The sequence below is a fragment of the Tauraco erythrolophus genome, chromosome 2, assembly GCF_009769465.1.
Source record: "Tauraco erythrolophus isolate bTauEry1 chromosome 2, bTauEry1.pri, whole genome shotgun sequence".
In the NCBI taxonomy this organism is placed as follows: domain Eukaryota; kingdom Metazoa; phylum Chordata; class Aves; order Musophagiformes; family Musophagidae; genus Tauraco; species Tauraco erythrolophus.
Window position 1 is genome coordinate 72,439,190 of NC_141466.1, and position 26,798 is coordinate 72,465,987.

Here is a 26,798-nt window from a genome sequence, read left to right on the forward strand (position 1 = left end):
CTCGCACCCAGCAGCAGCAGCTCCCCCGTGCCCTGTCAGTGCCAGGACCACCACAGGACCACTCAGCACCCCCTGCTCACTCCATCCATCCAGCCACCCCCCCAGCTGCCACAGGGCACCCCAAGAGCCAGTGGATGGTCCCGGCTGCCGCAGTGCCATCGCCAGCGCAGCAGACTGCACTGTGAGGGGATTTAAAAACGCAAATGGCTCACACAGCTTAAAACCAACATTAATCATCCAACCAGGACATTGCTGGAAGATCCAATTATGTGTCCAAGGAGGGAAAAAATACAGATTTATAGCCCAGATTCTACTAATAGCCTTCCTGTCCAGAAAAACAATGCTGCTTTTAAGTAATCTGGTTACCAGAAGCCAGCGGCAGACCAAACGTTGCACAGGGGCCCTGGGCGCACCGCTGTCAGACACCCGAAGGGATCCAGGGTGGGCTGGGGGAGGAGAGCAAGCAAAGACGGATTTGTACACTCCGTTTTGCCCGCAGGCACTCTGGCTAGGTCCACGACAGCCTGCGCTGCTGGCCACCAACCCACAGCACAGAATCACAGAATGGTTTGGGTGGAAAGGGACCTTCAACATCACCTAGTTCCAAGCCCTCTGCCATGGGCAGGGACACCTTCCACTACACTAGGTTGCTCAAAGCCTCATCCAACCTGGCCTTGAACACTTCCAGGGATGGGGCAGCCACAACTTCTCTGGGCAACCTGGGCCAGTGCCTCACCACCTTCAATGTAAAAAATTTCCTCCTTAGATCTCATCGAAATCGCCTGTCTTCCAGTTCAAAGCCATTGCCCCATGTCCTGTCACGACACACCCTTTTTGTTTTGCCTCCCCTTGCCTGAAGTGTGTTGGGGACGGTTTCTGTGGTGTTTGTTGTGGGGGCTGTGTGCTCTGAGGTGGCACTGGGTGTCTGCTGTCTGAGATGGGAGACAGCTGCTCTGAGACCTGCCCAGAACCCACCTTGAGCTCCAGAGCCCAAATGAATCACCAAAATCGGTGCTTTTGAGACTATTTTGATGTAGAAAAATAACAAAATGGGGGGAATGGAAGAAGACTCTTCCCCAAAGTTCATTTTGCATCTGGTCACAAGCTGTAATATTAAAGTAGCTTTGAATCATAGAATCGCAAAACGGTTTTGGTTGGAAAGGACCTCAAAGACCACCGAGTTCCAACCCTCCTGCCATGGGCAGGGTCACCTTCCACTACACCAAGTTGCTCAAAGCCTCATCCAGTCTGGCCTTGAACACTTCCAGGGATGAGGCAGCCACAGCTTCTCTGGGCAATCTGTGCCAGTGCCTCACCACCCTCAATGTAAAAAATTTCTTCCTTAGATCTCATCGAAATCTCCCCTCTTTCAGTTTAAAGCCATTGCCCCGTGTCCTGTCACTACACGTCCTTGTCCAAAGCCCCTCTCCAGCTCTCTTGTAGGCCCCAGTCAACACCTTTAGTATAGAAGTCTATACCTTTAAATCAAAGCAAGGAAAATTTACCCCAATCCTGACACAGATATGCACGACTAGAGTCACTCAAACTCCACCTAAAAGTATAAAAATGGCTTAAGAGAAGGGGGTGTTGGGATTAGACCTTCATTGGGACATCTGGGACCAACGATGGGCTGGTCCACACTTCTCCCGCCGCAGGGACACCCACAGGGTACAAGCTCTGTGTTATGTGCGTTTAGTTACTAACATCTTGCTGGTGACGGAAAATCATCCCTGGTCAGTTCTATCTGTATATTGTTCCCAATCTGTTTCCGCAGTCAGTGTCTCTCACCGGCTGTCCGCAACCTGTGTCCTGTCACAAACATATTGAATAAATTTGTCGTCTGTAAGTTTCTGGAAACTTCATGTCCTGGTTTTAGCTGGGACAGAGTTAGCTCTTCTTTTTAGCAGCTAGAAGAGCTCCGTGTTTTGGTTTTACTCAGAGGCTCGCTCTGAGAAGAATGCTGATAGCAAGCTGATGTTTGTAGTTGGCAATGAGGTCTCAAGGACTTTTCAGCTTGCCGGGTTCTTGCCAGTGTGCAGGAGCACAACAGGATAAGAGGGGAGCATAGCCAGGACAAGGGGGCCATGATTCCCCTTGTGATTTGTGGTGGAACTTAAGATTGAGGGCCAAACTGGCCAATTAGTATTCCATATCATGCAGCGTCATGCCCAGTATAAAAGTGAGGGTCAGACGGACAGAAGGGCTTTTGCGCTTTGGCTCTTTCGCTGCTTCTGCTCTTTTGCGCTTGCTGCGCTTTTGCTCTATTGCCTTTTTTTTCCCCTCTCTCTTCCAGTACTCCCACTCTTGGAGTACTATCTCTCTGCCCCTCTCTATTTCGGGGCCTCGCGTTCGTCCGGGATTGCAGCTTCGGGACGAGACGGGCTGCGGATAAGAGGGGGCGGTGAGCATCTACACTGTGTATTACTTATCTGTATTAAATTGTTCTTATCTCAACCCACGGGTTTCCCATTTCTCCTTTAATTCTCTCCCTCATTCCTGGGGGTGGGGGAGGGTGAGTGACTGGCTGTGTGGGTTCGGTTGCTGGAGCAGCCTAACCCACAACACTTCAGTAACTGACACCAGGGATATATGAGATTTGTCCTGGTGCCACTGCCCGTGAAGGTCCCTCAGTAGGTCAGGCGATTACCCTCCGACCTGCCGGGCTGTCCAGAGGGACTTGTCCCGGTGACGCTGTCAGCATGAGCCTGACAGACTGGTCAAATTGCAAAGGGCTCGAGGAAACCCCCCTTCTCCTTAACTGGGGGGTGGCAGGTCGGGTACGAGGGTCTCGTCTTTCTGGGAAACAGGCAGGATGGACAAACTGCAAAGGGCTTGAGGAAATCTCTCTCCTCACTGACCCAACGTCGTACCTTGTTGTGACACGTGCAGATGCGCACATGAATGTACACACACACGCATGTACCTGCATGTGTGGACATGCACATATGAACATATGTGCACACGTGTGCACACGTGTATGCACACATGCCTGCACATAAATGCACACGCAGGTGCACATGCATGTCTGCACACACAAACACCCACCCACTTGCACACACATGCATGTACCCACACACATGGCACACATACAGAGGCACATGTGTGTGCACACACATTCCCCCGGGAGACTGGATGAGGGACAGATGCTTCTCCCAGCCACCTTAGGGATATCCCGGCCCAGAGGAAGTTGCTTCCAGCCCCTCATCGTGGTGGCTGGACTGCTCTCGGTGAGTATCAGGAGAGAAGCGATGGGTTTTCATGGAACCATGTGTGAAGTCAAAGCAAAGCCCATGAGTAAAATCCGGTCTCCCAACCCCTTTGGCCTCCCAGACCAGTCTCCCACCAGCCTTTGCCGCCAGGACCAACACAGGCTGGTGACCCTTTGCCTCCCAAAACACTGTCTCCATCCAGCATCCCGGGGGCTGGGGCTGAGCCTCCAATCCCCCCCAGCGCCCTCAACACATCGGCACAACCGAAATACTCCCACAGCCTCTGTGCAAACTGCCCCAGGGGTCCCACATCGGTCCCCCATCTGCGCTCTCGGTGAGCGCCAGGAGAGAAGCGATGGGTTTTCATGGAACCATGTGTGAAGCTGTCCTGGTTCTGGCTGGGACAGAGTTAGCTCTTCTTTTTAGCAGCTAGAAGAGCTCCATATTTTGGTTTTACTCAGAGGCTCACTCTGAGAAGAATGCTGATAGCAAGTTGGTATTTGTGGTTGGACGTGAGACTCCAAGGACTTTTCAGTGTGTCGGAACGCAGAAGCACGGCGGGATAAGGGGGGAGCATAGTTGGGACAAGGGGGACACGATTCCCCTTGTGATTTGTGGTGGAACTTAAGATTGAGGGCCAAACTGGCCAATTAGTATTCCATATCATGCAGCGTCATGCCCAGTATAAAGGTGAGGGTCAGCCGGAGAGAAGGGCTTTTGTGCTTTGGCTCTTTCGCCGCTTCTGCTCTTTTGCGCTTGCTGCGCTTTTGCTCTATTGCTTTTTTTTCCCCTCTCTCTCCCAGTACTCCCACTCTCGGAGTACTGTCTCTCTCTCTCTCTCTCTCTGCCCCTCTCTATTTTGGGGCCTCGCGTTCGTCCGGGATTGCAGCTTCGGGACGAGACGGGCTTCGCATACGAGGGGGTGGTGAGCATCTACACTGTGTATTAAATCATCTGTATTAAATGTTCTTATCTCAACCCACAGGTATCCCATTTATCCTTTAATTCTCTCTCTCATCCCTGGGGCTGGGGAAGGGTGAGTCAACAACTGGGGGGGAGGGGGGCAGTCTGGTTGCTGGAGCGGCCTAACCCACAACAGAAGCCAAAGCAAAGCCCATGAGTAAAATCCGGTCTCCCAACCCCTTTGGCCTCCCAGACCAGTCTCCCACCAGCCTTTGGCCCCAGGACTGACACAGGCTGTTGACCCTCTGCCTCCCAAAATGCCGTCTCCATCCAGCATCCCGGGGGCTGGGGCTCAGCCCCCAATCCCCCCTAGCGCCCTCAACACATCCGCACAACCAAAACACACTCCCACAGCCTCCGTGCAAACTGCCCCAGGGGTCCCACATCCAGGATAACCTCTCCCTGCTGTGGGATGGGGCCGGTGCTGGGAGGGGGACGCCCGGTTCTCCCACTTCGGGAAGCTGATCCGGGGCTGTCTCAGGGGGATCCCAAAGGCATGGGGGCTCCTCCACCTCCCGGACCCCTCCTTCCTTGGGGGGGGACAGGACCACACGATGCTCAGGGCAGCGCAGGAGGGTGTCGCAGGGGTGGGGAGCGCTCACCTCCCTTCCCTGTGAGGAACTGGTTCCCAGGGACAGATCCTGCCCGTGCAGCCCACAGCCACTGGGAAGCCTGCACAGGTGGCCAGTGCTCCCACTGGGAAAGTGTGGGGAACTACGACAGGCCTGCGGATCCCAGACCTGCCCTTCCCAGGACAGAAGAAGAGATTGACCTTGGACAGATTGCTGTGTACCCCTGAAGGGCTGAATACTCCCTGAGAGCTGGATACTCCCTGAACAGAAGAAACAGAAACAACTTGCGGGCGCTGGGAAAGTCAGGAAACCGTAAGATAAAAAGGAAGCGTAAGATAAGGCCTTGGACTAGTTTTTGCACTAACTGCATACTGTAATGAATTTGGCTTGGAGTATATAGAACGCGTGATCACCAAACATTCACCAATCGCATATTAAGCTAAGGCAAGTGAATAGCTATAGTTAACCAATCACCCAACTACTTCTGTTGCATGCACTGTTAGAAATTGTATAAAAAGGTACGTAAAACTTGCAAAAAAGGCTTACACTGATGAATTCTACTTGAACCTGTGTCTGTCATGGCCGTCTCAACAGTGCTATACAGCGGCAGGAAAGTACTGGGGGCGAGGAGGGGGCGGGGAGCACCCACCCGCCTCTGGTCAAGGTCCCGAGGTCAGAGCAAAGCCCCCGTACCCCAACTGTGCTGCCTGGGGGGCCAGGGGCAATTATTGCTAAAGAGCTTTCCCCGCTCACAGGCAGGTGTTAATACACGAAATTTGGGAGCAGGGACCCCTCTGTCGTTACCAGAAGGTGTTTATTGAGGCCAGCTCCGCTCTGCACCATGCTGCTCCCACCAGCCCCCGGCACTGGGGCGATGGATCTCCCCAACGCAGCAATTTGGGAACTTGTTCCCCGACACTGGCCTTACTGACGGATGGACGGAGAGGCTGCTGGAGGGTTACTCCTGGGGTCGGGCTGCCCAGGGGTTGCAGCAGGATGCCAGGGGGCTGTGGGGCTGGTAGGGCTCCCCCTAACTCGCCAGAGCCAGTGGGACCCCGCGGGAGCTGGCAGCGGCGTGAGGGGCAGCCGCCAACAGCTTGTGCCACCTCTCCCTGCTTCGTCCACCAGCACCGTCCAGGTTTGGGCTTCTTCATGGGGCACACGGTGACCTTAGGGTCCCTCTGGCATCGTTCCTGCCTCGGGTGCTCAGTTCCAGTTGCTTCGTCCTCCTGTGGCGTCACCTCCCGTCCGGTGGGTCTGGGGCATCCATAGGGACAGCATCTTCACTCTAGGGAGAGAGGGGATGGTGACCACCTGGGGGCACGGTGCCCCGGCATCCTCCCGGCCTGTGCCCACCCTGGACCCACGATGCTCACCCTCAAAGATGCTCAGCAGCTCCTCCAGCTCCTGCTGCAGTCGCAGCCGCAGCAGCTCCCGCAGCAGCTCCCGGCGTCGGCTCCGCGGGGCCACCCCCATGCGCCGCAGGGTCCCCTCTGTCAGCCGCAGCAGGACCCGGCCCGACACCGCGTGCTCGCTCGCCAGCTCCGCCAGCTCCCCGGCCCCACAGCGCGCTGCCAGCCACGCACCCACCTCCGCCACCGACCACTGCCCCGCTGGGCGCTGCTCCCATCGGGCCCCGTCGGACACCTGCACCAGCAGAAGGGTCACTGGGATGTCCCCTCATCCCCAGCCTGTCCCTCCAGCCCCATGGAAGTGACAGGGTCAGGCTGGCTCCTCCATGCCACAGTCCTCCCCTGCCCAGCCTGAACATGACCCTCGGTCCCATCCCTGCGCTGGTACAATCACAGAACGGTTTGGGTTGGAAGGGACCTTAAAAGATCATCCAGTTCCAACCCCCCTTGGCATGGGCAGGGACACCTTCCACTACACCAGGTTGCTCAAAGCCCCATCCAACCTGGCCTTGAACACTTCCAGGGATGGGGCAGCCACAACTTCTCTGATGCTGGTGGCTGCGCCCATGTCCCCATGTCAGTCCCCCATCGTCCACCCATGGGGGTCCCCCAGCCCCAGTTATCTGGGGGGTGTCTCCAGCCCCCAAACCCGTGCCCACACTCACCTCAGCCGTTGGGCATCTCTCCAGCAGTGCCTCAGCCCCATCCCGCAGCCGAGTGTCCATGGGGGGCACGGAGGCAGCTCAGGCTTTCTGCAAACGGGGCTTCATCATCCAGGGAACCACAGCTCCACCCCGGACCAGCCCCCCATGCTCTACCAGGCAAATAACCCCCACAGCCCCCCACCATGGCAAAGCACCCCATCCCGTGGTCCGTGCCCGCCACCGCCTCCCCGGGTGGATGCAGGTGGAGGTGGCCATCCTCCCCGATGCCATCGGGTCTGTTTGCCCCAGTTCCCCCTGCAGACAGGGGCTGCTCACCGGGGCACCGAGCCGGGGGCCGCAGCAAGGCCCCATCGCCCGTCCTGCCACCTGGGCGCACAGAGCCTGACACACCCGGGAAGTGAGATCAGCCCCGGCTCCCTCGTGCCCGCCACCTCCCTGAGCCCAGGGCTGGGGGGGACACACTGGCACAGCACCACTTACCCGGCCTGAGCCCCTCCTCCCCACCCCTCTGCCCCGGGGCCAGTGCCAAACGCTGGGACAGGGGGAAGAATCACAGAATCTTCAGGTTGAGAAAGACCTTTAAGATCACTGAGTCCAACCGAAAACCTTTGCCCCAGCCCTGCCTCCACGGGCACAGCCCTGGGCACGCCCCAACGCCCCAGCAAACAGCTCTGCTGGGCTGCGAGGGACCCCTCCCACCCCCCATTCTGGAGAGCCGAGGGTCAGGAGGAGTAGAGCCAGGCTCTGACGGTAACCACGGCCAGTGGAGGAGCTCCGGGAGGCTCCGTCATCTCCCATCCCGCTCCACTGCAGCCCACCCGCCCCGTTCGCCCCGAGCACCTTCCCTGCACAGATGGGCACAGGTCGCACTGCAGCACCTTCACCGGCAGCGAAAGTCCCGGCGGGGACGTGGCAGAGGTACAGGCAGGGCAGGCGAAGGAGCGGGATGAGCCTGGAGGATGAGTCACATCCCGAAGCGCTGCAGCCCTGCCCTGCTGAGCATGCAGGGACCCGGCCACCACCTGCCACAGCCCCCGGCGCTGCTCTGCACCTCAAGACCCTGTAGGGGGATTAAACCCCCAAACAACTGCAAAAACCAGCCCCCATGGACCAGGCAGGCCAAGAACGGCACAAGAGGGCGGTGGGGCTGCAAGGGCTGCCCCAGGACACCGGCCACATGCTTCCACCTGAGCCACAGAAGTATCTCAAGCCGTTACCGGCTCGGCTCCCGGTACAGAGAAGCTGCCGGAGCACACACACCATCTCCCCAGCTCCAACCACGCCAGCACCAAGCAGCACACAAGCTTCGGCTCGCTCCGGTCCCTGCAGCGATTCCCAGCCACAGCCTTTCCCCCAGCACAACATCCCTCCCTCCCCAAGCTGGCAGCAGGGGTGCCTGTTCCCCCACATCCATCCATGGCTGCAGACACTCCATGCCCACACAGGCGGCATCGACAAAGCCTCATGGCAAAAGCAAGTGGCCACACGTTTTTGTTCAGTGGTGCAACATTATCTCTAAAGTCACACAAAAAACAGAACAGGCTCCTTCTCCCCTCACCCAGGCGGTTCCCACTCCCACCCTCGTTCCCAACCACGCAGATCATCGCACAAGATTTCCAACCGGAAATCAACAAGAACCACCCGTGGTCACACCCGTCCCTCCTCCCGAACTGCGAGACGTACAGCAGCTGGTGGGTGCAGAAGCAAACAAAGGACTCGGAGGTTTCTTTCGTATGAAGGACTGGAAGGTTTTTGCCCGTTCTTTTAGAAGAACCTCTGTTTCCTGGCAGGTAACACACGTCATGCCCGGCCAACACAACCAGAGGAGCGAGGAAAATAACCCAGAACGTTAACCAAAAGGGCAGGAACAACAGACTCGCCTTCCCAAAATCGTGGAAGGAGGACCCCCAAGTCTGCACACCTGAAGTCTACCAACGACTACTTTTCCAACCTAAATGGTTCTATGGCTTGAGGCCAAGTAAGCATTCCACTGCCCCCATCTCTCAATTTTCAAAACACCAGACACCAGAATTGTGTCATCAAGGTGCCACAGAGAAGCAGGAGTTACGAAAATAGTCTAAAAAGCACCGATTTTGGTGATTCATTTGGGCTCTGGAGCTCAAGGTGGGTTCTGGGCAGGTTTCAGAGCAGCCGTCTCCCATCTCAGACAGCAGATATCCAGTGCCACCTCAGAGCACACAGCCCCCAGGGCAAACACCACAGAAACAGTCCCCAGCACACTTCAGGCAAGGGGAGGCAAAGAAAAAAAGCTAGACCATATTTTTTTTTCCTGATTTATTGAGGCAAACATCAGCAACACTTGTTTGTCAGAAGCAATTTGCTAATTCCAACGCCACTGGGACATCGTGCAGCAAAATTCCTCCTTACAAACCAGGTCAGCGAATTCACTTTGAATCCATTTCTGAAAACAGTTGTTACTCCTTAAAGGACACATTAACTCGCATCTCAGCCCACTGACCTCCAGTACTTTACGTTCTCCTTGCTTCCAAACTTCATTCTCTGTACACAGCTTTGGAATCATTCCTCTTCTCCTGCTTATTGAAGAGTTACGGTAGAAATAAAACAGGTTACAAGGACCCAGGAGAGACTAAAAGGCACGTTAACTTTTATTCTCCTGCAAGTGGAATATTTCCTAAAGCGTGTTCATTAGTTGAAAATTACCAGCTGAGTAGCTAAAAGGTATTTGCAAAGGCCACCAAGAATCCTTTCCGAGAAGAATTGGATGTACGTTTTTATTAGTGCATTGAAATGGCACTGCCAGGCACAGGGCATACCAACAGCCGCTCAGCAGTCCCTCGTCCCGTTACTGAGGGTAAAGCTCCACTATCATCGCGTGCCCCTGGCAAGGAGAGAGAGAGAGAGAGAGAGAACAGTCACAGAAGGGACTAATTATTACAGACACGCACTCGACAGGACATGCCCATCTCCCAGCCATCTTAAAACAAAAGGGGAGAAAAAAATCCAGGGCTGATTCACTAAGTGGGTTCTGCAGACCTGGTTTGCAGCCTGTGGGACGGCACAGATGTGCTCCAGGCTGCCCACGGCCGCACAGCCCACCCTGAGCAGCACGTCGGGCTCTCCTGGGGGCCGGACCGGGAGCTCAGGGTGAAGGCAGTGCTGGGAGCAGCACCTCCGGGTTACAGAGGGCCAGCTGAGCTGGGGCCCTGCAGAACCATCCCTGTCACTGCAGTATGAGCCAGGGCTCCCATCTGCAGCCTCAAGAGCTGTGGGAAGGCTCTCACCCCATTTTTCCTGTAAAGGTCTTTCTTCCTAGGATTGGAAAAATGACACTCGCAAGCCGTGGTTTGGGCAGTCTTTGAGAGTCACCAAACAAAACCCTCAGAACACAACAGAAATCTCTCCTCTTCTTTTGCATCCCGCAGGCAGTGACGGGCCGCAGTTGCCAATGTCCACAGACAGTTCTGAGACAGGGCTGGAGAGTCTCTGAAGCGGACAAGGCGGAGGGAGCTCAGCGAACCGAGCTGCGATAAGGAGGCAGACAGCCGAGCTGGGTGGTGTTCCCAACACCCAGTGCCACGGGACTTCAGAGGTGCCCTCACACATGATGTAACCGGGCAGGATTTCACAGCACCGACAGGAGCAGAAACATCCCTACTGCCCCTCTTCAGAGGGAACGGTGCCGCCCATAAGCACCATTACCTGCCCTCCTGCAGCACAGGCAGCAACCAGGGCGTACTGCCCTCCCTCCTTCTTCAGTCGATGGGCAGCAGTGATTACCAGGCGGCAGCCTGTGGCGGCGAAAGGATGTCCCAGTGAGAGGGAACCGCCCCAGTTATTGAACTTCTCCAGAGGAGGGGCTCCGACCTGCACCAACACACACACGGACACACAGGGTCAGCTGTCTGGAGGGTGACCAGCCTCACCACGACAACAGCAAATCTATGTGGCCAGCCTGGACCGCTGCGAAGTGTTCTTTGGCACCTACGAGCGCCTGATGCCAGCACAAAACCGTGACAAAGGCTTCGCTGCTTCACCTGCAGCCAGACAGGTATGCTCTGTGCTGGCAGAGAGCATGCAGGACTGAGCGCCTCCCATTAATTCCCTCTTCTCCAACAATTACTATTCTGGCTCAAGACCTCCACCCCCTAATGACAGTGGGAATGGCATCATTCCCAGAGAAACTGCTCCCGTTGGGATTTGCTAAGTCAGAGTTCAAGAAACACTGCTTCTCCTCACAGAACACACCAAAAGCCCTGCTCCGCAGCACCAGCATGCCCCTCTGCAACGAGGAATTCAATTAATCCTAAAGTTTAACTAAGCTAAAGATAAAAGCGTCCTGATGGTGTCTTACCTTTGACTTTCTGCCCATGTAGTTTTGTGCAAACCAGTCCGAATCCATGGCTTTCAGGTTAGCCAGTATCTGCCCCTGAAAGGGAGGGGAGGGCAATGTTAACAGGGATAACGGCAGACTTCGAGGAAAGCCTATGGACAGCGCGAGCAAACGGGAGGTATCTGGAGAGTAGCTACAGCCACAAAACCAATACATCTGATTGAAAAAAGTATTTTACAGGACCAGCCCGTTAGCTCAACCTCAGCCAGAAACAGATGCTGTCCAGGTAACGAGCCACCTTGCCATAGCAACACGTATCCCCAACACAATTAGTAGATGATGTGCAGAAGCAGTTTCTTTCATTCAAGGGCCTTGGGAAAGTAAGATTGATATTTTTTAATATGCATTATTTTAGAAGAATCTGTATTCCTTTGGTGACTTCAAGCAACATAAGCCACTCTTAGCATGTATAGTGTCAATGTAAAAGTGTTACATGTTTAAAATATACACAGTGTTCATATTTAGACATAAATGTAGAATTACACCTGTCGACATTTAGTGAAGGTCTTAACAAGGAGCTTCACCAACATGAAAACAGATGTCTACAGAATGGCACTTCACAGCCGGAGGCATCCTTGGTGCTCAGAGTACTCACAGCAAAAGCTTCGTGGAATTCAAACACATCGATATCAGCCAAGGTCAGACCAGCCTTCTCCAGCACTTTGGGAGTAGCGTATGTCGGACTGAGGAAGAGTTAAGAAACAGAAGTCTTCCATGAATGTGTTTCCTCAACATCATTGTCCCCTTTTTCCACAGCGACCCACGTTACATTCCTTCTCTCCAGGATGCGTGGTACAGCTCCCTGCCTGTCCCACTCCAAAGGAAACACAACCTCAAGTAACTACTGCTCGTGGAAACACTCTGAGATTCCCCCCAGCAAACCAGGGTGGGTGTTTCAGCCACAGCTGCTCCCCCATGTTAGCCACCTCCCCTGCTGAGTCACACCCAACACACGGGCTCCAGCACCGCGGCAAGAAGGCCTGAAGAGATGTAACATCTCATGAGATACTCCCCAAAAGACAAACGTGTACAGGTAAGTCAAGGCTGGTGTGCTGGTACGGACTGTTAGGGGATGCTCTGGATCGTCACCACCTACCCCAGCAGCAGTTGGTCCTTTGGATCCTGGGACACGTACGTAAAGTCCCTGCATGGGAGAAATGCTATTAGTAACAGAAAGAGGAGAAGGAGGAAGCGGGAGGAGACTTCAGAGCCCACGTAGAGCCGTCCCTTTTTACCTCAGGTAGGCCTTTGGTTTGTATCCCATTGCCAGAGCCTTCTCCTCAGACATGAGCAGAATCGCTGAAGCACCGTCTGTCTGAAACAGGCAGACAAATCTGGTGAGGTCACTGCCCAAGGAGCTGGGGCACCTGTGCCCCAAATGAGCCTGACAGCCCTCCTGCAGGGGGGCAAGAGAGGACCCGGACACAACCAGGGCTTCCAGGACATCCCTCAAGGACATGGGACAAAAACCAGTCCTGAGTGATGGAGCTGATGGATGGAGGACCTCCAAATGACGTTAGCACGTGCGTTGCTGAAGCACTTCCTTATAGTCCAGATCCACAGCTCCCCTGGGTTTCAAAAGGACAGAGGTGCCTCACCACCCTGCCAGTGCTGAGGACAAACTGGGTACCCTAGACACTCACCTGTCCGCTCAGCTCCATCCCAAAACTGGACTCTGATTCTGGGATGACACAAGCCACAGCCTCACCACGGTGCCAAAACGAACATCATGGCTTTGGCGCATGACCGCTCGTTTCTGGGGTAACAGCCTCCGCCGGCCGACAGACCTGCGGCATAGAGCTCCCCAACAGCATTTCAGCTGTTCTAACACCAAGGCTGTGGCACTACCAGGCTTTTGTAAGTCTTTTGTAAGTCCCCAAGAACGCTAAGGAGTAGCTATCATCGCTGCTGCAAGTAGTCAGTTGCTTCCTTGGAAGTGCTCATCGCAAACAGTGAAACAGCCTTGGAACACTCGAGTGTCTGTCAGGGCTGCATGCGGGAACACGACAGTCACCTTGAGCCCTCTGCGGAGATTGTCAGTGACCATCACCTCCTATCCTACCAGCCTCAGGAACTGGGGGCTCAGATACACTTCACCGAATTTACACAACTACCTCAGACTTCAGCATCTAAAAGAGCATCCTTTACAAGTGCTGGAGAGGGAGAAAAAGCAGCACGTGCAGAAGACAGCTCATCATAGATGCGCTAGAGAAATCTCCTTCCACGCTGTGGAGTACTGCATAAGCCTTAAAGTGATACATTTAGTCTAAAACTACTAACTTCTAGACTTACAACGTGATCAATCCCATCCTGGGGCAGAATTTCTACGTGTGCCTTTGAATGATCAACCCCCTGTGCTTCCCTGTAGCTGCCTCTTGAAGAGCAAACAGGTAAGACAACCCAAAACTTCAAGGGTTTCGTTCTCCATTTTAAATTAAACAATCCAGTACCAGCTTCACCAGATCATAATACAGTTCAAAGTCACCCTTGAAAAATCCCAAAGCAGGTGATAGATACCACAAAGGAGACAACTCGTTCTCACAGATTACACCAGCTTGACCTACGTGCCCATGGGAGGCAGAGGGCAAACCGGACAGTGTTCCCCTCTGGCTCACTGGGTGATGGGAAGGTGCTTTACCAAGAAGGAGGAGTTGGCGGCTGTGACGGTTCCGTAGGGTTTGACAAAAGCCGGTTTCAGCTTGCCCATCTGCTCCATTGAGGAAGGGCGGATCCATTATCTTTGGTGACTGTATCTTTGCCTGTCGATGAAAAAGCATACTTAAACTACGAAAGTCAGCAGCGTATAAAAATTTGCACATCAGGAGGAAAAAATAATAATAATATCAGAAAACCGTGTTTTTTATGACAAGTGGGAGGAGGAAAAAAAAAGGAAAAATCCATTCATGTTGTCAGGATACTAAACATGGCTAAAAATAACACTTAAAAATTGAAGCTACGTTACTTCCTCTCTGAAGACTGCAAAAATGAAGCGCTGTGGTCTATTTACTGTAAGAAAAAACTACCATATGAAAACCCAGTTGATAAAGAATTTAAATTCCAATTATAAAGGCTAAATTAGAGAACAGAGCCTAAATCAATATACATTTATGGGCCAAGTTTTGAGGAAGCAAGAGTATTGTAAAGAACCAAATATATGCATCCACACCAACTGCTTAAATAAGCCAGTTAACAAAAACTACCAATTTTAGTAAAAAGACCACATGTAACTGTGGATCTACAAAAGCAAGGTCTCTCTAAGAAACTAACTACAGAGTAAAAGTGCCCAAAATGAACAGGTATTACACCAAAGCGCCCCCCCTGGCTGAGGGAGGATGAGGGTGGAAATCAGGCCACAGAAAAGAGCTTAAAGCTTCTCCCCAAACTGTTTCATATCTGAGCAGTGACTGGGAGCCCTGGTGAACTGGAGTCTGCCACGCGGAACACATTTCACCTCTTCCTATCCAGCACCTGATTTATCAGACCAGGATTTTATTAGGCTTTCTATTTGTTGTTAATAGCTTGGGGTATAAAGACGGGTTCTCTTGCCTGACTGAAAGAGCAGGGGGATTCTTGGTCCAACTGTTCTGATTTTCCTTGCTCCATCACCCCATTAGCAGACATACCAGGTGGGTACCACAAAATTTACACGTAAAGATATGTTTATATATTCAGATATGCATGTTTAGAAACGTGCTCCTATGTCAGTAGTTTTTCAAGGAGAAACAGACAGCACGTCAGAGCTAAAAATTTGTATAAGATACACAGAACACAACAAATCTGGTCCCAGTGCTTCCCCTTCTTTTCTAAATAAAATATTTCTTTATTCAACTAGCACACGGTAGCAATGAAACACGTGCACTTTTACCTGGCACTTTGAAGGGTACCACGTCGAGTAGCAAGCCTTCGTCCTGGGCTTTCTTGGCTAGCGTGTGTGAACGGAGGGCATACTCATCTTGCTCCAAGCGGGAAACGGCGAAGGCAGCAGCCAAACGATCAGCAGAGTGCCCCATAGTCTCATTGGTGGAGAACTCTGTCACACCTGGGAGCTACAAACCAGAAAAATAAAGGTCAGCACACAGAATCACCTGTCCCTGGGCAGTTACATCAAGTTGGGAAGTTGGTTAAGCCCTGCACAGCCAGCCAGTGAGGCCCTTCCGTTTACAAACGGAAGCAGAGCAGTTAATACCAGAGCCATGCAACTGGCACACGGTAACCATACCAGAGGTGACTCGGCCAGATGCGTTAGAGGAACCATCACTTTAGATAAAACAGATATAAACGAGACGCAGACTGCTGCTTGCTCCAGGGGTTCAAGAACTATATCGCATTTGCACGTGCAAACAAAGAGCAGCTGCCTTGTGCACTTCACAAGGAATCCCCTGTGCAGGGTGACCAGACCTTTTGGGCCAAGGTGAAACAACACATCCTGGGACCTTAAGACTCCTTGTCAAACACCTCCTCAAGTAAACCAGAGACAGACAAGTGAGTTCAGCTTAGCTTTTTTTCTTCCAGTAGTGCACAGGAAATCCCTGAATGCATTTAAGTCTACAATTTTCATACCTTATTTGGACTTTGGGTCTCATCTCTGCTACATGTACGTTGTGCTTCGCTGCGCTCACGCTGAAGGCAGCCAGCAGCAGCACGGACAGAGTTCTCTCGTGAAGAGCTCAGAGGTGGTAAGGAGGGAAGTGCTTCTCCTTCCCCTCTCCACCATGTGGTAATTCACCTCTCCCATGACCTCTAAGACATAAGAGTGGCTCCCTCTGCAGCAGACTCCTGACATTAACCAGCAGAATGTCAATTCTCATCAGGGCCCAAACATGGGAGCTGAACGCTTTCAGCACTCGACAGGATTTGGCTGGAGCAGTAATCATAAGGCATATATTTAAGATGCATTAATCAAACAACAATTATATTACTATACTGAGGATATTCCTCTCTGATATTAAGCACATTACTTCTATTATCTAGGAAACAAAAATCCTTCTGACCCTTTAGGACCCTTGCATAAGTTTCATATCGATGCAGAAAAGCTTCTACTTTGTAGTTTCCCACAAAGTTTGTCCAGGAGCTGCAGAAGGAGAGGGCAGTTTTGAAATAAGTGAGGTTCACTGAAGACCAATGTGTGAGAAGACAAAGCAGAGAGTCACGAATGCTATGAGATGTATTAATCAACTGCAGTTTTAACCAAAAGCACAGGACAGGGATCCAATAAAGGTGAGCCACAGCCAGCCAGCTCTCCCTTTTTAAATACTTTCCATGGATGCTAAAAAAATTACCTAAGCCAACTTGTTTTATACTTCTTTATACAACAGTTTAGCTTAAATATCTAAATGCTTGAAAAAGAATACCTCAGGAGCAAAGTAGTCAGGGCGGATTTTGGAAACCAGGGACAGCTTTTGGCCCAAGGTCTTGGCTCGGTTAAGAGTGAGCAGAGTTTTCCTCATCTTCCTACTGTGACGAATGGGAATGTCTGACATGAACTCCACGCCTCCCGCTACGACAACGTCGCACTGTCCAGCCGCAATCATACCCACGCCTGCAGAACAAGACAGAGTTTCCCATGAGAGCCGCGGAGAGCAGTGACGCCCGTTAGTGCCTCGGATACTACTACATTTTATTTCCTTCTCCAGCCTCTGGCTTTGGCTTAATACAGACTGAGTAGGTTCAACAGACACTTTCTGAATCATACTAGTTTGGTAACTTTGCTTCCACTTCTCTTTGTCACAGACAGCAGTTGGGAGAATATTCCCAGTGATTCAGGACAGTAACCGGGTCTCAATTTTTTTTGCTCTGTTTAGGCTAAGTCAAAGGTGAAAGCAGCCTGAAAGACAGCAACTTCCTTATCAAGATGCAGACTTTACCTCCCAAGCTAACGTGGACACTGAGCAGAGACTACCACTGAATGCAAAGGGTGTCCAGCTGCTGGCAGGTCTTCAGCAGACACTCTGTTCATATTCTGTTTTGTTGGTTTGAACACTTTCCTTCCATTCCAGAATTTCTTCAGATGTTTCCTTACATTCACTAAGTGGCGCAAGTCAGATGAGGGATGTAGAGGAGTTGCTAAGCTCCTTCTCAAACCCACAGCTTGTTCTCCCAGCCAACATACCTGTGGTCATAGCCTGGTTTGAAGAAATGCAAGCCATGGTGACTGTATGGGCTGGAGTTTTGTCAGAGAAACCTGCTCCTAAGGCAGCCTACGAGCAACAAAGAATGACTGTTAAAACCTACGCTTCTTGCTCCACAGGGTCAGAGCTACTGCCCAGCAACACACCTTTGTGGTCTAAGCTGAAAACAAGTATGTCGAGTTTTCATTCAGCCAGCTACTGCTGCAGCTCTTCTCCTCCCCGGACTCTGGAAACGGGAGGAGACAGCAGCTGCCCAGGTGCCAGGGTTCTCAATCACATTACACGCACGGTCATTGGCCCTTCCATTAGTAAAGGGACAAACTAACCACACCCCTCACAATTTCAAAAGAGCCTCCAACTACTTGACATCACCTTTGCTTCCCCTTATTTGCAAAGGCAACACGTGAAAGGAATTATTTAGACCCCTCAGTACAAGGCACTGTGACTCGCTTTGCACAGAACAGAAAACATTTCCTGCCGTTCAGAACGCAGCGTCTCATCTGACCCAGCTGACAGCACGGGCTCCGATCACAGCAGAGCTGCTCGCGGCAAGACCTTCCCTAGTTGAGACGTGGCCAACTAGTTTAAAGTTCAACAGTCGCTCCCGAGTTAAAATTACATGGTGGCCTCATCTGACTGGCAGGTGACCAAAGCAAGTATTTGCATACGCAAGGCTAAAACTGCTGATGGAACTGAAGACTCACAACCTCCGCGGTCTTTCCAGCTCAGATTACGTCACAGTTTTGCCCAGTTGCAGAGAACAACAGCAGAGGCCCCAGATTATAGCAAATCACATGCTGCCTCCGTAACATTACTCAGTGGACCGGCTGCTTTCCGTGTATAATATGCGAACTGTGTTTTCTGACTGCCAGAAAAAAGGGCAGCTAAGCTGCCATTTCAAATCATTCACAAGCTGCATCTGATCAGCCAACTAAAATAAATAAATACCACAGTAAAGCAATCTATCGCAGCATGCTCTGGTCCTCTCAAGTACTTTGGACAAGCCAGCATTTGAGTCCAACTGATAAAGCTGAGCAATCAGCAATCGTTAACAAAAGCTTCCCCCTTTCAGGGAATAATCAAGCAGAGGCTTCACAGAATTAAAACACACTTGATCTATGGCAGATTTCAACAGGAGGCCAACTCCCATACAGTTACTTGACAGACAACCCCACAGAACTAGTTCGTACTCCCAAATCATGTTTAAATAAACCATAATACTGGAATATTTTTTTTGCAAATGGTTGTCATTTTCATTCTATCTGCAGAAATCAGTCTCCCTGGGGAAATGCTGCACGTAACCCACCTCTCTGGCAACGTTACTTGTTTTCACCTCCTGGATAACTGTGCCATAAACGATGTAATCAACAACATCCCTTGGGACACTGGTCCTGTTCAGCAACCCCCTATGGAGAAGATCAAAACAAACAGAATTTGCACCATGTAAGCAATAACCTTGCCACTGTCCTCAAACACCCCCTTTCCACCAGCTTGGCTGGAGAGCAAGGCAACAACGGAGCTACATCTTCTGCCCCTGGTTCAGAAGAAATCTTGTGTGCATATGTACTTAACGAAGAGTGTAACTGACTACAGACAGCAAATAATTATGGTGATAACATCACTATAAATGATTACACAATCTCATGAAAGCAACTACTCCACATCCCCACCTCCCTGAAGTGGTTGTTAGTATCTTCTCCAGTTTGGAGTATTCTGACATCAGAATTAAAGGAAGAAGGCCTTAAAAGGCAACTTTTGGTGTAGGAACATGTAAAACTTTGATAAAGGCACACAGAAAATGAGCAGTGCGTTTTCACAGTTCATTAGAAAACATACTGTATCATTTGCCAGAACATCTTGACAAACGCACCGAAACAGCAAATCCCACTGGAGGCAGTGACTAAGGCCACTGGGATCCAAATGCAGTTTCATTCACTACAAAGCACCAAATAAAAATAAAACTAAAGGCACCTCAATCAGTAACTTCTCTCCAGCAGCACACTAAAACCCCCTCAAGGTCCAGGAGACAGCCCTCACGCTGCCCATCAACCAAATTAGCCTGTCTTGGCTAAACGCAGTGTTCAGATTTGGTGTGACCTCACGATCCTTCCTTGGGCCTTGAAATCTCCTTTCCCCCCGGTAAAGCCTTCTCCCTTCTCAGCAGCACTTTGCCCTGCTTCTGAACGAAACAAACCCACTGCTAATGTCCTATGGCTTTCGTCAAACCACCACTGAATGGAAGGGAGAGGCAAGATAACAGAATTTGCTCGTTATTATTAGTTTTCTCTGAATTGTCTAAATTATTTTCCCCTTGAATTGTAAGTGCACCTCAACAGTAGCTATGACCTCTGTGTTTAGGAAAACTACATGCAGTCAGGATTCAAATTAACTAAAATTGGACAAGCAGGACAGCAACACCATCTCTTTGTAACAGTACACTTTGACACAAGCCTGTCATAAACCCTACTGCTTAAGCCACCTACTAAGGTGGTGGAGGACCATGAAAAACGAAGCACCTGGATCGTATTGTTCAGACATAAAGCAAGGGCCTTGGCTTGCAAATCTGTTGAAGCCACCGTACCGACATGGGGACCCCAGCAGTTTCTGGCCCCTTCTAGTATTCAATTTACTTACTGCAGTGCTGCTCTTGCTAAGTCATGTGGCATAAGATCCACATATCTGGAAGATGAAGAAGAGAGGTAGAAAGTTAGGGATGTCAGAAATTGAAACAGACGTCTGTGTCATCACTGTAAGCGCAGCACATCAGCAGCAAAGAACTGGTGACACACCAGAAATGCTCCACTGCATTTATAGTCAAACATTTCATAAGCCAGGTGGCAAAAACTATCTGTATATAGGCCAGCACACAATCGCTTTACTAAAAGAAATGAAAAGCAGCAGCAGTAACAGAATAAAGACTTCCCCTATCCATCCTAACTAAGACCTGCGAATTTGGTGGTAGCAAGAAGAACCTACAGCAGATTCTCTGCACCTGTCCAGCTAGTTTCTGTGAAACTCATTGCTTTATTTGCTACAGATTCACCACCAGCTTCTTCCAGACGTGCAGCATAAATCCTCATTCTCCTTAGAATTCATATACATGGGCAATCTTCTTCAAAACATGCTTTTTCATACAGTAAGCTGGAATAACTGTAGCAGTCTTGCTCACTGTCATTTCAGTACTTTTAGGCATCAAAATAACTACATTAAAATGAACAAGTAAGTCAACTTCCCCCCCGCCCGCCAAGTTAGAATGTATTTTCTTCTTATACTTACGAGGTGCCAGACTGCAAAAACGGAATACGGACGCCTTCTACCACAACGATGTTCTTCACACCACTTTTGGCTAAAGTCTTTTTACTCTTAGGCTGAACTGCTAAGACAGAAGTGACTATTAACAAGAACACCAGCAAGCTTAGAGTAAGGCCCTGTAAAAACTACTAGAAGACTAGAGAAATTCTTCTTTGGTGCCTAAGTCAAAAGCAGAGTAGGTAGGACATCTGGGCTGTAATCTTGTCTCTGGCTAATTATGTGACCTGTGGAAAAACGACGTAACAATTCAGCACATCCCCATCTGCAGAGAGACACAGCTATAGCTACTCTGCAGCAATGGTAGAGCTGAGAACAAAGGCACGTAACACCCAGTCTCTGTTACCACTGACAAGAATACTGCAGGAGGAGACAGCTGTGAGAACGCTGAGCAGCATACGTCACGAACCAGGCAGACCAAATTCAAAGCCTGAGTGAGATCTCGCACTTGGGGAGCAGCAAGGACTGTCCACAGCAACCCACCTTCCACAGTAACTGCCTATACACGTGCTCTTACTGCAGAGTAAAGGTGAGACAATTCCAGGTAAACCAAAACACAGCTCAAGTCAGCTACCGTTCACTCCCATAGGAAAGCAGTAGCAAGAAGAGTGCACACAGTTGCTGTGGGTAACTGGCTACCTTCTCCGTAAGGTGTGCGAGTGTCTCGGGTTCAAGACAAAGCATGTCATGATACAGTATTGTTCAACAGGCCACTGCCAGAGCTTTTCTGGAGTGATGAGAATTTCCTAATGGAACCAGGCCTGCAAATCTTAATGAGCATATACAGCAGCACGGGGCAGCTCCTTTTACAGCCAGAAAAGGGCAAACACTTGTAAAAGCAGATTAAGGCCAGCTAAATACTGTGCTCAAGCAAGTGCAAGCACCAGGGTGAAAACCCAGCACTGTTCCTGGGTTAAACAAGGCTCTCCGCACTCAGCCAAGGAGATGAGGGGGAGCTGCTGTCTAGGCCCATTTCCAAAATCCAGGCAGCTCAAAGCATTACAGTCACCCGAGCAATGAATCCCAGAACAGCAGGTCACCCCCACTGCACACTAAGGGCCACAGCCAAAACCCCACATAACTGTGTGTGCTCAGCAGCTCCACTGAGACCTGAGCCTCTTACTGGTCTCGCTGGACTTCACAGCTAATTCTAGAAGATTCTCCTTGTCAGGGACAAACCCTTCCCCTCTGGGCAAGCATCTGGTTGCACTCAGGCAGTTTATAAACCCCAAGCTTAGCCTCTCTGATTAGATTCTAGAAATAGTAATCTATTAGGTGACGACGGGGTGTGAGCTCTGGACTGGGCATAGCTGCTGCGAGCGAGGGGCATTCAGAGGCTGAGAGGACTCTGCTGCAGCAGTTCTACAGTAGACAGTAGCTGACAGTAGTTTTACTAGTTTGCAACTTTTGAGGAGCACTCGAACTAAGGCAGTCTGCACCACGTTTCTGAGATTTATAGCAAACGAGACTCTGGGAAATGGAAGTGGCTTCAAAAATAGTCTTGTCTAGCACAGATTCCTGGTGTTTTCACTTTACCTGCGGCTTGTAGCTGTGAAGAGCAGCTAAGTGATCGAGCAACTGAAAAACAAGACAGGAAAAAATAGAGTCTGCCAAACCTGAAATGTTATAAACATTTCTAGTTTCCATAAGAACTGTTAAAAAAGTAAGATAACGTCATAGTAACACAACTGCACCTGAGCATCAGTGAGACACTTTTAGTTTACTGTGTTCATAACAACGACACAGTTTATATTACCCATTAACCTGAGATTCCTCCCACATCTGATGTGGGAAAGGACAAATATGGCAACAATGGAATTAGTTATTTAAAAAAAAAAAAAAATTGTCATTTTTTAAGATGACAACAGAACAGAAATTCACATACAAGCATCCATTCCAAACCCAACACTTAAACCAGAACTTTATGACCTTCCAATTCAATCTTTTAATAAATGTAAAGATACTTACAGACCCTGGCAGCCCATGCTGAGGAAGCAGGAAGGTTTCTGATGGCATGGGTCAGCATGGAACTCATTTTGATATCTAGAGAAAGACTGATGTTAGTCCAATTTGGTCTACTCAGAACAATTTCAAGGTAAAGATCTGCCTGCTTCACACACAGACAAATAAGTAAAAAAAATAAAGACACTCCAAGGGCAGCAGCACAGAGAATTACTTCCTGTTACACTTTTTGAACAGCATCTAACACACGAGGAATCTGGCTTATGACTGTGCCCTGCAAATGTTCCTGTAAATAAATACTCATCCACCCAGTGACCCGGCACTGCACTAACAGCAGCCAGCACAGTTTTCGATTCCCCTCCCAATCACTGTGCCACCACTTTCCCACTGGAAAATTGTCCCAGCGCCCAGCCAACCTCGCTGCCAGCGTGACTCTCCTGACGCACTCTCCCTGGCTCAATTTCATGCCACTACCCCTCATTTTAACTGTTGATGTTAATCTCAATAATTTCCATTGTGTATCCCCATGGGAAGAAGAACAAGTTGGCATCCATTACCCCAAAAACTTCCTCTGTAGCTTTCCCAAAGCTCATTCCAAAAGAGGGTTTCCCTACAAACAAATCCTCGTCTGCAATTTTTATTGCCCAGGGCAAAAAATGGTCCTCGAGGCTCCAGTTCTTCAGTTGCTTCACAGCAACGTTGACCTCACTGTCACACTTTTAGCGTTCAAGCTAAGAGCACTCTCCCCCACATAAGCATACTTTCCCTGGTGGGTCAGGGAAAGCCCTGCAGCCTCAAGCCCAGCTAGGTATTCTCAAAACTCAGAGTGAGGTGCCAGCCACCCCCTTCCACTTTTACATCTCATGCTCTACAGCTCCGCGCTGTGCCACGCAGCTGTCCTCGTTCCCCAGCCCGCTCCCGCTCCACTGGCATCCCACAAACCAAACCCAGGCTCCTGGCGTCAGTAACAGTCCAGAAAACAGCCGTCCTCCTGCCTGGCATCCTTCTCTGTATCATGTCTCTGCAGGAGAGCTCTACCTCCATCTGCGCTGAGCTTCCTCCCCACACCTGACTGACGCTTTTCCCCAGATCCTCCAGCCCGACTGACAAAGCAGCTCCTCTCCAGGTACCGCAACCAGACCCATGCCCTGTGCGCTGCACAGCCACCCTCCTCACAACACACCCACTGACCTCACCCCCCCACCCCCAAAATGCACTATCCCCCCCGTTTTCAATAATCAGCTGCTCCCCTGAAAAGCCCTACCCACACACAGACCCTTCCGGAGCCTACAGCATCCGTCCCGCTTCACAACAGCTCCTACTGCGCTTTCTCTGTCCACACACACACCCCCCTCAACACGCTCGGTTCCCTCACATCTCTCCAGACACTCCCCAAACTCCACATCCGCTCCTCACCCCACACACAGCCCAGAGCCACGACGCACCTACTCCTCGGCCGCACACACACACACAACCCCCGCCTCAGGCACACGCTCACGGGCCCGCCCGCACGCCCCAGACCCCCCCCCTTCTCCCAAATATTGAGCAACACCCCCACAAACTCACCGCCCGCCCTCACTCGCCGCCCTTCCTCCACCCGGGACCGATGGACCACCCCCGCCGCCGCCGCCCCCGTCACCCTCAACAGCCCCCACTGCCCCACGGCCCCTCCGCCGCCCCCCAAGCCGCCCTGGTACCTCCGCCCGCACTCCGCACCGCCGCGCACTGCCACCGCCACCACACGCCGCGCCGCCACTCAGGAAAGGACCCGCGCCCGCCCCGCCCGCCGGGCTGCTGCACCGCCCGCCTGAGGGACGCCGCTGGCCCCGCAGCCGCTTCTCCCGCCCTCCCGCTCTCCCGCCCGCCGCTCCCCCTCGGAGAAGAACACGAAATACCCGAGCCCCCGCGGAGCGCGGAGACGAGCGAGAGAGGCGGGAGCCGGCGGCCGCACGGTGGACAGGCAGCGCCGCGGGCAGCCGCCGGCTGGGCGGGGCGGGGCGGGCGGGGCTGAAGTGGCCAAGCCCCCGCACCGCCTCTCCCTCATTCGACCTCGCGCGCAGCGAAGATGGCGGCCGCGGTGCGCGCGATCGGCAGCCTGGGGCGCTTCGCGGCCGCCGCCAAGTACGGCCCGTCCCGCCGCCCGCCGCCGCCCGCGGGTGAGCCCGGGCCTCCGCGGCGGCGGCCGCTGCCTCCTGCGCCGGAGGGGGAACGGGCGCGGTCTCTCGGGGCGGGGGCTCCGCGCGTCAGCGCCTCCCGGGCGTTGCGCCCACGCGTGAGGGCGTTGTCGGGGCGGGGGGTCGCGGGTGGCGGCGGGGGGGCTGCGCGGAACGGGCTGTGATCGGGGAGGGGTCTCTGAGGAGCCAGGCGGGGGCCGTTCCCGGCGCGCGTGGCCCCGGGGCCGCCGTGGGGGTGTCCCGTGCGAGGGTGTCGTCCCCACGGCCCGTGGATCGGGGGCGGGGGGGTCCCGGCGCGTCCCCGCGCCGCCCTGGGGCTTCCCTCGGGCGGGAGTCTGTGCCCCCGTGTCCGGGCGGCCCACTGGCAGTCGAGGTGCGCGGCTGTGCCCCCACGGGGGGTGCCCCCACTGCTCTGCCAGCGTCTCCCCCTGCTCGTGTTTTGGGAATCTGTGTGTGGCTCTGAGGGGTCCCTGTGACCCTGCGTGGGGTGGGGAGGCTCTCCAGGCAGGATCGTGCTCAGTAGGTGACCTGATGCACGGGGAGAGAGTGCCCGCGTGTCCTTACACGCATGTGTGTGCGTTCCTGGGGGGATGTGTCCGTGTCCTCGGCTGTCTGGATCCCTGGAGCTGCCCTCCAGGCACGCAGGTGTATCTGTGGAATTGGGGGTGTCACTGGGTGGGTGGGGACAATACCCCCAGGTGTGTTTGTTTGCATCTCCAGGTGCCCACGATCTGTCTGTGTTTTGGTAGGCATCTTCAGCCAGGGGCTAACGCTGCCGTGTGACCTGCTGGGCAGGGGCTTGGCGCTCTGCTGGTCGTGGTGCTTCCTCGTGGAGCTGCTGGAGCAGGGAGTCACCAGGTGCCCCTGGGAAGGCCAAAGGGCAAGGCTCAGTTCTTATTTCTGTGCTTCAGAGGGCCTCAGGGTCTGATGTCAACCTGAAACCTCGGAGCGTTTCGTTTGCACCAAATACCTGTCTTCCATGCAGGGTTGGGGTGAGCTTGTGTGTGAGCTGGTTACTCCAGGAGCAGGGTGCTGCGGTTTGATAACCAACAGAACTGGGGTCTCTAGTGCTCAGGCTGTCGTCGGTTGGATTCCTTGTTCTAACTGGCAATATTCTTCATCACAAACAGTCCAGGAGGTGCTATGAGGACACTGTCACTCACTGTAATTAATAGCGTCGTTCTGCCCTAACAAAGCATTTGTTAAATTGGATGCAAACCTCGCCAGGGCAGGCTAGAAAGCATACAGGAGGCAGCAAGCAGAGAGAAGACAGTGAGCCTGAGAGCTGGCCTGACCTGCTGAGCCACATGCCATGTGCCAACAGGTTCCCAGAGAGGACAGGAAAGCTCAGTTTGTCCGAAGTTTCCTGTCTCACAGCTCGGTGCCCTGTGCCATCGGCTTGCAGGTACGGGCTGAAGGCGTGGGCGGGTGTCCTGAGCGTCAGCTGGTTCATCTGCTGGTGCTTGGCTTGGTCCTGGAGTGCGAGAAGGCTTGTCTGCTGAGCCATCCATGGAGGCTGTTCCCACTTCAAGTGGCATGCTGCGTCCGGGTGAGTGGAAGGGCAAGAAGGGGAAGAACAGGGACAGGGAATCAGCTGAGGAAATGACAGAGAAAAGAGAAAGTGGGAAGAAACAGGTCGCGGCCGGACTGTATGAAAGGGGTGTTCTTCGTTCTCCTCTGCATCCAAGTTCTCGGCCAAGTCCTGAGAGCAGCTGGCTGAAGTGTTGGAGTTCCCATCTCTAGACAGTCTTTTAGTTGGAGTGAGCGAAACAGTGAAAGTGGAATTGATGTTCAAGGCCCTTAATTCCTGAGTGAATGTGAGTGAAGCGGTGGAAGCATGCGTCTGTCCTGCTGCTGTTTCCTTCAGCGTTGTGAAGGAAGATTTTTCTGGCTCCGATCTTGGCAATTTACCACTGTGCTGCTGAATGAATCAATGCCTAAAGCAGATGTGCTGTGACTCTGACCAAGTAAATGTGCTTTTAGTTTTAGACATGGAAGATGTTTTCCTAAAGTATTCTGGGCTCTAAAGTAA

The 26,798-nt window shown here is 52.3% G+C and overlaps 2 protein-coding genes across 2 annotated transcripts in view; one reads left to right on the top strand and one right to left on the bottom strand.

Moving 5' to 3' along the window:
• Positions 1-9,114: 9,114 nt before the first annotated feature.
• HADHB (hydroxyacyl-CoA dehydrogenase trifunctional multienzyme complex subunit beta) lies at positions 9,115-24,332 on the bottom strand. Its single transcript, XM_086631457.1, is given in 17 exon segments — positions 9,115-9,681; positions 10,503-10,667; positions 11,155-11,229; positions 11,789-11,876; positions 12,290-12,337; positions 12,429-12,508; positions 13,832-13,923; positions 13,926-13,952; positions 15,059-15,239; positions 16,545-16,732; positions 17,303-17,390; positions 18,628-18,727; positions 19,956-20,000; positions 20,598-20,694; positions 22,167-22,208; positions 22,599-22,673; positions 24,290-24,332. Coding segments are annotated over 16 exon segments (1,419 nt in total). The 5' UTR covers positions 22,666-22,673; positions 24,290-24,332; the 3' UTR covers positions 9,115-9,645.
• Positions 24,333-24,657: 325 nt separating this feature from the next.
• HADHA (hydroxyacyl-CoA dehydrogenase trifunctional multienzyme complex subunit alpha) overlaps positions 24,658-26,798 on the top strand; it is a 28,727-nt gene continuing 26,586 nt past the window's right edge. The window contains exon 1 of the mRNA XM_086624763.1: positions 24,658-24,748. Coding sequence (XP_086480889.1) covers positions 24,658-24,748 — 91 coding nt within the window. The remainder of the gene's footprint in view (positions 24,749-26,798) is intronic.